The sequence below is a fragment of the Phaseolus vulgaris genome, chromosome 2 (genome assembly GCF_051622355.1).
Source record: "Phaseolus vulgaris cultivar YP4 chromosome 2, ASM5162235v1, whole genome shotgun sequence".
NCBI lineage: Eukaryota > Viridiplantae > Streptophyta > Magnoliopsida > Fabales > Fabaceae > Phaseolus > Phaseolus vulgaris.
The window spans coordinates 48,579,162-48,592,035 of NC_143499.1; the positions used below are offsets into that span (position 1 = coordinate 48,579,162).

The 12,874-nt window shown below is 27.6% G+C and overlaps 1 protein-coding gene across 2 annotated transcripts; it reads left to right on the forward strand.

The window, feature by feature from the left end:
* Positions 1-275: 275 nt before the first annotated feature.
* Positions 276-4,414, forward strand: LOC137812884 (aldehyde dehydrogenase 1). 2 transcript variants are annotated; one of them, XM_068615120.2, is made up of 9 exons: positions 276-487; positions 1,472-1,614; positions 1,683-2,066; positions 2,146-2,235; positions 2,340-2,513; positions 3,126-3,263; positions 3,624-3,761; positions 3,873-3,934; positions 4,034-4,414. In XM_068615120.2, the coding sequence occupies exons 1-9, from the start codon at positions 373-375 to the stop codon at positions 4,305-4,307; spliced, it is 1,518 nt and encodes a 505-aa protein (XP_068471221.2). In that variant the 5' UTR covers positions 276-372; the 3' UTR covers positions 4,308-4,414. The 2 variants fall into 2 exon arrangements, with proteins under 2 accessions (XP_068471221.2, XP_068471222.2); XM_068615121.2 differs by having other exon boundaries at positions 286-487; positions 3,865-3,934.
* Positions 4,415-12,874: the final 8,460 nt, after the last annotated feature.

A 12,874-nucleotide genomic window follows, 5' to 3' on the forward strand; every position in this document is an offset into this window, starting at 1 on the left:
TTTACTTCATGAATTAATTATTTTTAGCACTACGTTAACTGTTGAAGTAAATAAAAGTAAAAGCACTATTTTCATTCTTTAACCTATATGTTTGGTGGATCTATCAAAGAAGAAATTATTATTTTTTTCCTTAATTTAAACTACTAAAGTTTTTTTCTCTGTATAAACAGAAATTGAAGTGAGGTTAGGTGGAGAATGATTTAAATATTGTAAATGCTACCAACTAAAATAAATATTGTAATATGAGAGGATAAAATAGTTTTCATTTCTCCACTGCAGCGATTATGTCATTGTCTTTATATATAGGCACAAAATGAAAATCAAAACCACATTCCACTGTAAAGGAACTTCTCAGAGCAGACGCAGGCAAAGATGAGTGCCTCCTCTGACTCCGGTAATGGCCACAACGATAACTCCTTCTTCAACATGCCTACCATCAAGTTTACCAAGCTCTTCATCAATGGAAATTTTGTTCATTCTATATCAGGTTCTTCAATTTCATTTAAAACTAGTTGTTTTCAATTAAAATTAGTAAATATAGTTCCACTATTGTTTACATTACAAGTAAATAATAAAATAATAGACTCTTTGTTTTTAAATAAATAGGTATAGTAATGATTGTTATTACTTTAGGTGTCAGCCTGAGATGTCAAGTTGCATAACAATGACTAACATGAAAATTTTTATATAAAAAAAGTAAATCATGAAATAAAAATCAATTTTAGAAAAATAATAATAATTTTAGAAAAAAATAATAATTAGTTGCTATGACTAAATTAAAGATAATTTTAAAAATTAAAAAAAAAATTAGTTTCTAAACTAGTTTCTATTATTGTTAAAAAAATTTAAATTGATATTTAATTAGCTACCAAGTTTATAATCTAAATAACTGGTATTTAAAACCTTGGTAGCTAACTAGATATCAATTTAGAAACAATTTAACAATAATAAAAATTAATTTTAAAAAAAAAAAATTGTTAGTCTTTAAAATGTCTTTAATTTAATCATTATAACAATTAATTATTTTTTTTATATAAAATTGATTTCTATTTCATGATTTTCTTATAGTGTTAATAATAATTATAGGGTTAATAATAAGTAAAAAAATTGAAGTAAAACTGAAAGTTTAAATAAATTTTTCTTTCTTAACTCACTTTAAGTTTCGTTTAGCTCAATTATACGTTTTTTTAAAGAGAGAACCACAAAACCAACGAACTTAATCAACTTAGTTTTTAAAGATGAAAATAAACTAAAAAAACTTAATCTATTTAAACATATTTTAAAATCAAAACGGTGACGAAATTCAAAAATTTCAAAATTGATATAAAACTTAAATAAACACATCTCAGTATTATATTTTTCAATTTAATAAATATTAGAAAAATTAATAAAGAATAAAATAAGTTATTTACTATTATGATTATTATTATTATTAACTTGGTTTGTGATTATTAAAATTGAAATAAAAAAGGGAGGAGATTTGAGACCATAGATCCGAGAACAGAAGAGGTAATTGCAAGCGTGAGTGAGGGAGACAGAGAAGACATTGATGTTGCTGTTGAAGCAGCACGTGAAGCATTTGACAGAGGTCCATGGCCTCGCATGGCTGCCACTGTACGTCATTCTTTTCCCTTCTATCATTTCTGATCCTCTTTAAGAACGACACTGATATGGTAAAACAGGAGAGGGCAAAAATAATGGTGAAATGGGCAGAGCTAATTGAGGAAAACATAGATGAAGCAGCAGCATTAGATACCATGGATGCTGGAAAACTGTACTATTTCAACAAGTTTGCAGAAATTCCTTCAGCAACAAATGCTCTGCGTTACTATGCAGGAGCTGCTGATAAAATTCATGGGAAAGTGTTAAAAATGAATGGGGATTTCCATGCATATACACTGATGGAACCCATTGGTGTTGTGGGACACATAATTCCCTGGAATGCTCCTAGTTTTGCATTTTTCATGAAGGTTAGCCCTTCGTTAGCTGCAGGATGCACCATGGTTCTCAAGCCTGCTGAACAAACTCCTCTCTCTGCTTTGTTTTATGCTCATCTTGCTAAGCTCGTACGTATCATCAAACTTTTACTTCACTTTTATTTCTCCAACCAAAAATGTTCTGAGAAAAATTGTGTTCCTTTCAAAGGCTGGAATCCCAGATGGAGTGCTGAATGTGGTACCTGGATTTGGCCCAACTGCTGGTGCAGCAATAAGCTCACACATGGACATAGATGCGGTGATGATAAGCTGCATGTCAAATATTTGCAGCTATTAATTTCTTTACTGATTTTACTGCTAATTAACTTCAAATTTTTTCCCTTTTGTATTTGGCACCTTTAGGTGAGTTTTACTGGTTCAATTGAAGTGGGGCGTGAAGTGATGCAATCTGCGGCTAGGAGCAATTTGAAACCAGTTTCACTCGAATTAGGAGGCAAGTCTCCTCTCATTATTTTCGATGATGCTGATATAGACAAAGCAGCGGATCTTGCACTCATTGGCATCATGTCTAACAAGGTCAATATTTTTATTTTTTTTTATTACAAAATTTTAAGTAGTTTGTAGTTATTATTAGAGAGCCAAAATCGATTTAGTTATTAATTTCATTTCGATTAGAAATAAAACATTTTAGTATCGTGGATGCAAACCTCACATTATAAATTAATTTTATAAGGTTGAGTTAGGTTTAAAGTTCATTTTCTAATATGATATCAGAGTCATTTAAAATTTATTCTAATGAGAATTTGTTGAACTTATTAGGTCACCAACTTTCCATCAAATCACATATAAATATATATATTTTCAATCACTAATTAACAACTCGATGATATGAGAAATTTGTTCAAAATCACGTATCAAGATTTAAAATTCACTTCCTAATCATTATAGGAATAATATATAAGGATTTTATGATAAAATGAGAGTTCTTTTCTAATAAGAATGACAAATTTACATAGCAAGACTATACTTGGACACACAGTTAATTTTTTAATATATATATATATATTATAAGTTTTTAAATAATGTGACTACTAACTAATTTATAATTTTGATCTTGCGTACATAATTGAAGGAGCCACATTTATATTTGGAGGCAATGTTTATGCATTTCTAGGTTTTGATTTTCAGGGAGAAGTTTGTGTGGCTAGTTCTCGTGTGTATGTCCAAGAAGGGATCTATAATGAATTTGAAAAGAAGTTGGTGGAGAAGGCAAAAACTTGGGTCGTGGGGGATCCTTTTGATCCCAAATCGCAGCAAGGGCCCCAAGTAAGGATAATATATAGTAGGACCATTTTTTGTACATTAGTTCACAAAAATTTTCCTCATTTTTTTCTAGGAACTATCTAATTAGGAAAATCATTCACTACATTTTTTTCTCAAATAGTAAAAAATATACATTTAACAAACACTTATAATATATCAGCACCATTCTTACAACGATCATGCGTGACTTTAATGAATATTCACAACGATTATTAAGTCTCTTACGTTATTTTCACATGACATCGTTCTTGACAAATAACACAACTAGCATATGTAGTTCAAACATTTGAGTAAACATGCATTCACTTTCTCTTTATTCTCATTTTTCATTGGTTCTTCTGGTTTAACTTGTTCTCTATGTAGGCTGACATGAAGCAATTGAAGAAAATACTTTCCTATATTGAGCATGGAAACAGAGAGGGTGCCACCCTTTTGACAGGAGGTAACAGAGTAGGCAACAAAGGTTACTACATTCAACCCACAATTTTCTCCAATGTAAAGGTGAGATGCAAATTTTATCTCATCTTATAAAATTGAGTTAGGTTTAAATGGATGTATAATTCATCTTATATTATATTATGTTTCCATTTTTCTGATAAAAAAGTTATGTAGGAGGAGATGGTTATAGCACAAGAGGAAATATTTGGCCCTGTATTGGCGTTGATGAAGTTCAAGTAAGTCACAATTGAATTATATAACATTGAATTATTTATGGTAGAAAAAGAAAAAAGTTGGTGGATTTGTTGTTGAAGATTGAATGGTGTAAAAAACAGGAGAATGGAGGAAGCAATTAAAAGTGGGAACAATAGCAAGTACGGTTTAGCAGCAGGTATTATGACGAAGAATATAGATACTGCAAACACCATGTCAAGATCCATTCGTGCAGGCGTTGTTTGGATTAACTGCTATTTTGTTTTGGGGAGTGACGTTCCTTTTGGAGGGTACAAGATGAGTGGATTTGGAAAAGACTCGGGATTGGAGGCCCTTCATAAATACTTGCAAACTAAATCTGTTGTTACTCCTATTTACAATTCTCCTTGGCTTTGAATTATTTACTTCACTTCGGACTTCTTTCTTTCTTTTTTGTTTTAAAAATACTTTCTCTCTTGTATTATTATTATTATTATTAATACTTCCTTTTATTATTTTAGCTACAACACCTCTTTAAAATTAAGGGAAAATAATAGACTATTTGAAAATAATTTCGTATTTAATTTCAACACAAAAAAGTAATCTATAGTTGTTCTAGTCAATAGAAATGTCTCTTTATTAGAGCGTACAATTAAGTCAAAAAGAATGATTTCTAATCCTATAATATTTTCTTTCTCTTATATAGGATAGTGTTCTTTTTCTTTGTATTTGTATTTGATCTTATTATTGACTTAATTCAATAATATTTGGTCTTTATACACATGATCGGATTCGTCCATGAAGTTACAATAAGCATATAAATGAACTCTTACATTACATGATATAGTTTAAATGCTTGTATATATTTTATTATAATGATAATGATAAAATATCAAATATAAAGTATGATTTCATTATATTTTTGTTTACATTTGCAGAACATATAAGTTTGTTTTCATTCGTTTTGAAATAAAAAATATAAACTAAACAAAATTCTTTTTTGTGGTTGAGTTTAGGTTAGTTATATTATTTTATTGTTAAATTTTAATTAGAAGATGTATTCAATTTTATTTTTTTCTTGTGATAATATAATGTTATATCCTAATAAACAATTTCATTCTTTCTTTTGGTATAACGTCTATAGTACTAACTTATTTATTTACACACGTTAGCAATAATAATAATTAAATAATTAATTTTGGATTAGAAATGTCAAACAACAAATTAAATCAAACCGATTTGAAAAAAAAAACAAATTAATTAAAAAATAATTATTTTAATCTATTATCAAATTTTTTTCCTTTGTTTTCAACCATACGTTCAGTTATACATACGCACTGGTAATTATTTATATTTACGAAAATCATCTAACATAAAAATTATAATTCTTTTCGCTAACACTTTTTACATGTATACGTTGTCAACACTATTATTTAACGGTTAGCAGCCACGGTATTAAAATAATTAAAAAAATACTAAAGAAAATAATTTGTGAGTTAATCAATGAAATAAAAATCAAACTTTACATATTTTATAAGAAGAGTAGTATATTTTCCCTTTAAATTTGTCAATGTTTTTCATATTCGTGTGGTGTCGCATTTATGTATCATGTCATTAGTATTTACTAAATAAAATTAACTTAGTCTACATCTGGATCCACGTCAAAGTTTTCTATTGCCATTGAGGTGAAATATTCCCTGATCTAAATCCGAAAAGTGGGTGTAAATAAACTAAGAATTTTTTTAAAAAAATATATATAATTTCAATTTACTTTTTTACTTAAAAACGATCAAATCTTTTTCTCATATGAATCATAAAAAATAATTATGATCAATCATATTTATTCAAAATCACATTTTTTAAAAACGGATCCATTATATGGATGGGCTTAATAGGCTACCCGATATTCTGATATTTATGGGCCGAACACAGAAATTCTTTGACAATTGCTTCTTGCACCACGGAAAAGATGAAACTTTCCTTAACAAAAATTTCCGAAATATGTGTTCCAGATTTTTCTTCTGGAACGAAATTTTATATTACGGATTTTTTTATTCGGAATGAGTTTTTCATTTTTGTTTCTGGATTTTCATTTCCGAAACACAATAATTTCTTTTCCAGATTTTTTTTTTCTGGAATGTATTATTTTTTAATTCTGGATTTTTTTTCCAAAATAGAATTTTAATTTTTGTTTCCGGATTTTTATTTCCAGAACTCAATAATCACTTCTGGATTTATTTTTCCAGAATATATTATTTTCAATTCCGAATTTTTATTTCCAGAATTAAGGGCATTTTTGGAAATTAAAAAAATATGTTGGGTGCAGGTTAAAAATAATTGGGTGTAGGAAGCATTTGCCAAAATTCTTTTATTAAATATTAGGGTATTTTTTGGTGCATTCTTACATTTTTCTTCTTGCATCCTATATTTTTTTTTTCAATACCAGAATTATCTTTAATAATTTTGAATGATTCCAGAATAAGGATTCCAGTAAAAGGTATTTTTAGAATAGTAGTTTCGTAAGCATAAGTATGTTTTCAGAATACGAAATTTAGAAGGTAAAAAATCATTATGAAATATTGTTTTTGAAACACATTTTTTAATTTTTAAAATGATAAATTCAGAATTTATAAAATGTGTTCTGAAAAGTATGTACTGAAAATATTTAAAAAAGAATAATCTGAAAATCATTTTTAAAAAGGATAAAATGATCTTTCCCAAAAATGATGGGGTACAGGAAGTCATTTGTTGGGGGTGCGGATAGAAACCCCCTAAATATTAACACAAACATTCTGTAATTTAATCATTTTTAAAATAAAATAATAGACTAACATAATTTTAATGTCTTAATATTTTGTATTTCTATGTAAACAGTGTACGAACTCTCGTAATTTAAAGATAAAAAGATTCGTGTTTTCTCTTTCTATAAATCCTTACTACTAAATTATTGGAGTTTTCTTAATGGATCTTTATTTTATAAATTCTCTGTAATTGGATCCCTAAAGTAAGACTCCATCGCTAAACTGTCAACTTAAAAAATATTATTAAGAATTTAGCAGTATACAGACTTATTTTAAACTTTTATTTTTTTATTTTTTATTTAAATGATCAAATAACCCTAGTAAAAAATAGTAAAAAGACTGATTATATTACCCTTTCCCTTGTTGACAGTTTACTTATATTTTTATCTAGGAATGTTCAGTGCTCATTTTATCTTATTAACTTAATCTTCCTTTTTTTCATTAACTTAATCTAACTTGAAGTTAATGTTAGATGTTCAGTATTAAAAGAAAAATTCAACGTATCTTGAAAAGGAGTTCAAAATATACTTTATATTGCCCCATTTGACCTACTGTCTCATTGTCTTTTTGAAATTAAACCATTTTTAAATAGTTATTATATAATGATGAAAGTTTAAACTGTTTTATCAGTAATAAAAAATAAAAAAATTAATAAATGGGAATCACTTTAGTGGTGGTCCAACCCTTATACATAATTAACATTACCATTTTCTTAGCTAGAGTCGCCTACCAAAATGCAAAAAAATATTAATGGATCATCTTCATACCGTCCAAAGGATTCAGAACCCAATTTAAGTAAGGAAAGGGATCATAACTAGACTTTCCGTAAATCCAAGACCAAACTTTTACTTGCGCCAAAACAGATACTTTTACCGTGTATCTGTCACTCTCCTATTAAAGATGATAGAGTTCCTATATTTCCAAATTTCGCTCACCCAAATAACATCCTCTGAAGTAGAAGCCTTATAATTAAAACTATTTACATTACAGTATAAAATACATTAATGTTGTACTTGTTTTATTATATAGTGTAAACTCATATATTATATTATATTAACAAGTTTAAAATTCGTTGTAGATGCAATTCGTATATATCCAAACAATTGCTAACAAAATTCGAGGTGAAATAAAATTAAGTTAAAATTGTCCTAATACGTAGTATTAACACCTTAATTTATTTATTTTCTTGGTCCAAGCCTTTTTCACTCATTCTCAAAGGAAGTCCCAATCATGGGCAATCATTTGGTAAGCTTTTAATTGACATTATTTCAGCTGTCAAAAAGGTTGTCGAAGACTTCAGATCAGAAAATTAACCACAAAAAGCGTTCGGCCAAATACGTATTAATTTTTTAAAAATAATGAAAACATCATTTGTGTTTTCTACATGTAGCTTACGTTACTTTTTCTATGGAGTGTGTTTCCTTCGTTATGGGGTTACGCGTCTACTTTTTCATGTTCTCTTTCTTTTGTTTTTCTTCTTACCACTTTGCAAGAGAAAATTTAATATTTGATTGGGATACCATAGTTTAGCACCTCTCCAATAAAGTAATACCTAATTGATAATTATTAAATTAACATTTTTTAATTTAAAATACTAATGATACGTGTATAAGATATTACCTGAGATTTGTTGTACTTCGATTGATGTGTCAGTGATTCTTGTCTTTTCCTTCGAGTCTCCTTTCATAAATATTGATGTTTGTTCAAGGGTGACCTAAAAAAGGTAATTCGACGATCAAGTAAATAATATGTAAAGAGTGTATATTAGTAATTGATTAAAAGTGTGGTCCCTGATTTGTAGAGATGTATATTGGGATATCTGAAGAATATTTGCACCAGTATTAAGCTGATTTGTCTGAGATAATTCTTGCATATTTCGATATATGAATTATGACTCATTAAGTGATATTGTAGGTGTCGTTACTATCATTTATTGTATGCTTCAACCGGTCTTACCAAAGACGAGATCGACTTGTTTGATACCGACATATATATATATATTATTAAATTTAAGTTGAAAGCCGATGTTTTATTTTATTTTTTTATGGTTTTAGGGTTTTATAAAGTAAAAGTAGTGGAACTCATGTTGAGTTCAACTTTTTTTTTATTCATTGTGTGCTAAATTTGATAGTACCCCTTAGTTATAATGTGGTGTATCCCCCATTCCTGAAATGGAGATGCATTGCATGTTACCAGCACACTCCATTACTAACAAACCAAAATTCCAACTTCAATTAGAGAAAGTGAAGTTGATTTTTTTGATTGAAATAATGTTAAGTCGTTTATGGTGTATATTAAAACGCTTATCTTTACCAACATTAGTTCAAGCAATTGGTCTAAAACTGGAATTTGAGTTATGTCTTTTGGTTATAGAATAAAGAAAAATAAGGAAGGAATCGAATGAAACAGCCCAAAAAAGTTCCTATCTAGTAAAAGTATAACACGCGTCTTTCTTCTTATTTAGGGTGAAAGTTTCTCTTCTCTTTCATTTTCTTTTTCCAAATCCATCACAATACCACATGTCACACAACAATAAATGTGACTTCTAAAATAAAACTGTGCCTGAACAATCTCCACCAAATTCATTACCCTACTTACTTGGTTAAAGATTTTAAGAGTTCTTAAGTTCCATATAAAGAGAGCTCAAGACAAGAACAATAGACATAAAGTTACTTACAGTTTCGTAGTTAGTTGAGTAGTGGTATCCAAATTAGGTATCATGACAACTAATTACTAGTTAAATGACTTTATAAATCATCATGAAGTTAGCACTTCTCATTTTTTTTTATAGAAAATTGTGATTATTATTTTCTGTATTTTTTCTATATGAAGAAGGTCTTAAGTTCTTTTAATTATAGAGCTTCTTCTAATTTGAGATTCTTTGAACTTAGTACTTCTTAGTATTTTATGCAATAAATTTAGATGATTTAATGGAGTAACTTGCTTTGAGAGTCATATACTCAACTTGTTAATTATATTTTAAATTTTTTAACTTGTTATTGTCTTATTAAAATAATTTGTAAAGTTGATAATTTTAAGAAATTTAAAGTATTATTTTTATTATTAAAAAATAAAAGGAAAATAGATGTGTAGTTATAAACTAAAGAAACTAGGAAAATGGGTTAACATAATAAGTAACAAACATGACATATAAGTAGGTTTGAACCTATAAATGAACGTGGGTTGATTTTGCTCTTCTTGTTACCCACCTTTATTTTCTTTTCAAATAAATTATTTATATAATTTAAAAATACAATTATAAATAATACTTTAATTCAAACATCAAGACAAAGGTAAATCATTCCCTAACTAAATTACCTTTTAATAAACTGTTCATTTTAAATTTATTATTTTACTATATATCGTTGTCTAGGTTACTGTGATTATTAATTTTTTGACTTATTTTTTCAAATTTATGTAGAAATAAGAATTTAGTTAAATTTAGAAATAAAATAGTGGAAAATATTTTTGTAAAGTTTTGATTTGAGAGTGTAATGGGTGGAAGAGCGCGTAGAAAAGGCGGTGACGCGTGGGTCCCAATACGACAGTTTGAGATGGTGTCGTTTTGCGTCCGTAGGGACAGGTTTAATCCCAAACGCGAGAGTCCACAGTAGTGTGATGTGGACGCGCATCACGTCACGTTATGGAACATGAAAGTGGGATTCAATCTAAAGTGAAGGACAAAATCACTCACACTCCTCCTTCTACCTTAGCTGTCATTCAATCTCCTCTTAATCCATTCAAAACATTTTTTCACTTTTTCATAATTATTTTTAAATTTATACCCACTATTATTTCCATTGGTTAACAATCTAATTTCTTTTACCTTCATCATATATATTCACTTTTCATTTTTTAATTTACAATGAATTAATTTTGTGTTATTGAGAAGAAAATATAGAAAGATGGATATGATATTTTTTTATACACTGCTAATAAATAAATATATTAACCTATATTATTCACAGTATGTATCATTTAGGAAAGAAGCAATCATAACTACAATTTAATTATTAAAGAAAAAGGGATAAAATAAATATAAATAAGAGATTTTGTGTTCTTGAAACGTTAGCCCATACAATATTGAATGTTCTATCTTAGAGTCTTCGTATCTCTTTATCCCGTGCTTTTTATTTTATTTGTGATATTTTATTACTATTTTTTTAATCATAAGTAGAATAATTAGTATAATTTTAAATAAGAATGTTAATTTTGCATTAAGATTGTGTTATTTTATTATTAAAATATGAATTAAAAATAATAAATTTAAGAATTTAAGACATGTATTGAGTATGACCACTCGATATTAACACATAACTCCTATAACTCAATATGAAAAGCATATAAGGGATAATTGTTTTCACTTATTATCAGGAATATAATGTACAAACCTTCATAAACTTATCACTTATAATATTCTCATCTCTACTTAATTTAGAAATTAATAAAATATAGATATCTCATTTTCTTAATAAAGTTGGTATTAATATATCATATTTATCAATAAAAATATTATAATAAAAAATTTCTCTTAAAATTAAAACAAATATTTTACATGTTTGAACATAATGCATCTAATAAAAAATCACAAGCATAATCAATAAAAATATATAATTAAAATAATCTTTAAAAAAAATTGTCTCACCATAATTTTCACTTGAATTAAAAATATTCACTTAAAAAATATGTAAATTTAGTATATTAACATTTTCAAAATTCAAATAAACCTTTGCGCTCAAATCTAACATGTAATATAACTAAATTTCCACTTATTAACACAATCAAAATCAATTTTTTATTGTCCAGTCAAAATAAAAAGTATGTCAACTCTCAATATTCTACTACAAACAACATAGTTCCACACTTTAAATTAAAACTCAATTCAATAATTTATTATCATCTTAAATAGAAATCCAAACAATATTTAACATTAAGCTAAAATCACCATCACTAATCAAACTTCCGCGTGTTTTAAAACATCAACATGCATTCACTAGTGCAGATAAGTTAAACAAATGCGGCTATTTTAAATTTACAAATGCGTTCATAGAACCGTATTTGATCAACACGCATTTGTAAATCTGAAATTTACAAATGCGGTCCTATGACCGCATTCATAAATCACATTTACAAATGCGGTCATTTTAAGTAACCGCATTTGTATATTATTCTGAATTAGGGAGTGGGTTTGGGGTTTAGGATTTATGAATGCGGTCTTGGTAAAAACCGCATTCATAAATCACTATTTACAAATACGGTTATTTACTAATACCGCATTTGTAAATGCGAATTCACTATTTACAAATGCGGTCTTGGTAAATGACCGCATTTGTAAATAGTGCTTTTTTTTTTGGTACATCCTGTTTTGTGCAGAAACCATATATTTAAATAACCTGCATAATGATTAAACCCAGCCAGACAAATACAAAAATGTAGTAACCAATTGAAATCATCAAAATGTACATTTACAAGTGATCAAATTACATATAATAAAACCACTAATGTTGTTTACTTATGCTAGAGTTATAAAAATTAATGAAGTATGTGGACCAAGAATCTCTAACATATGAAATGCCTTCCTCGTTCGTTGGTGTTTCTTCTGTGAATAACTGCATTGCAAAGTTGACATAAATTAGTTTCTAGATATATATATGTTCAAGAATTATAAAAATGATTTAACATATACCTCCTTCCAACCAGTTTTAACACCTAGTCTTATAATGGTAATCATCCATTGCATAATGTAATAGCCACACTCATAGCTTCCTGGTTGTTTATTACACTATATAATTCAATAAAAAGTAATATGTTAGTATATTGATAAACAATGATAATAGAGAAAGAAAAAAATTACAAACCTTTACTCTTATGTATTTCAAATTATTTGAACTGGATCGACCTTTTAGGATGTTATATCCACACCATGAACTGGTTAATACAAAAAACCTCGTTAGTAGATGGTTAATTAGTAACATATACAAAGTTAAGTTTATACTATACTTACGTATCAATGATATCCTTAAATTTTGTGGGCATCTTCTTGTGTAGGGAACAAAACCACACAGCAGTCTTATCAACCATTGATAAGACAAGTAACTGCCAATGATGCCTATATGATCATTGAAAAGAGTTAGTAAATATTTAAAACATGAAATAATAATAATTGATGACATATAATTAAAC

Bases quoted from the DNA above. Each gene is read 5' to 3' on its own strand.
- LOC137812884 (XM_068615120.2), top strand. From the start codon at position 373: ATGAGTGCCTCCTCTGACTCCGGTAATGGCCACAACGATAACTCCTTC. The intron at 488-1,471 runs GTTCTTCAATTT...GAAATAAAAAAG, and splicing joins TTTTGTTCATTCTATATCAG to GGAGGAGATTTGAGACCATA. The intron at 2,236-2,339 runs GTGATGATAAGC...TGGCACCTTTAG, and splicing joins CACACATGGACATAGATGCG to GTGAGTTTTACTGGTTCAAT.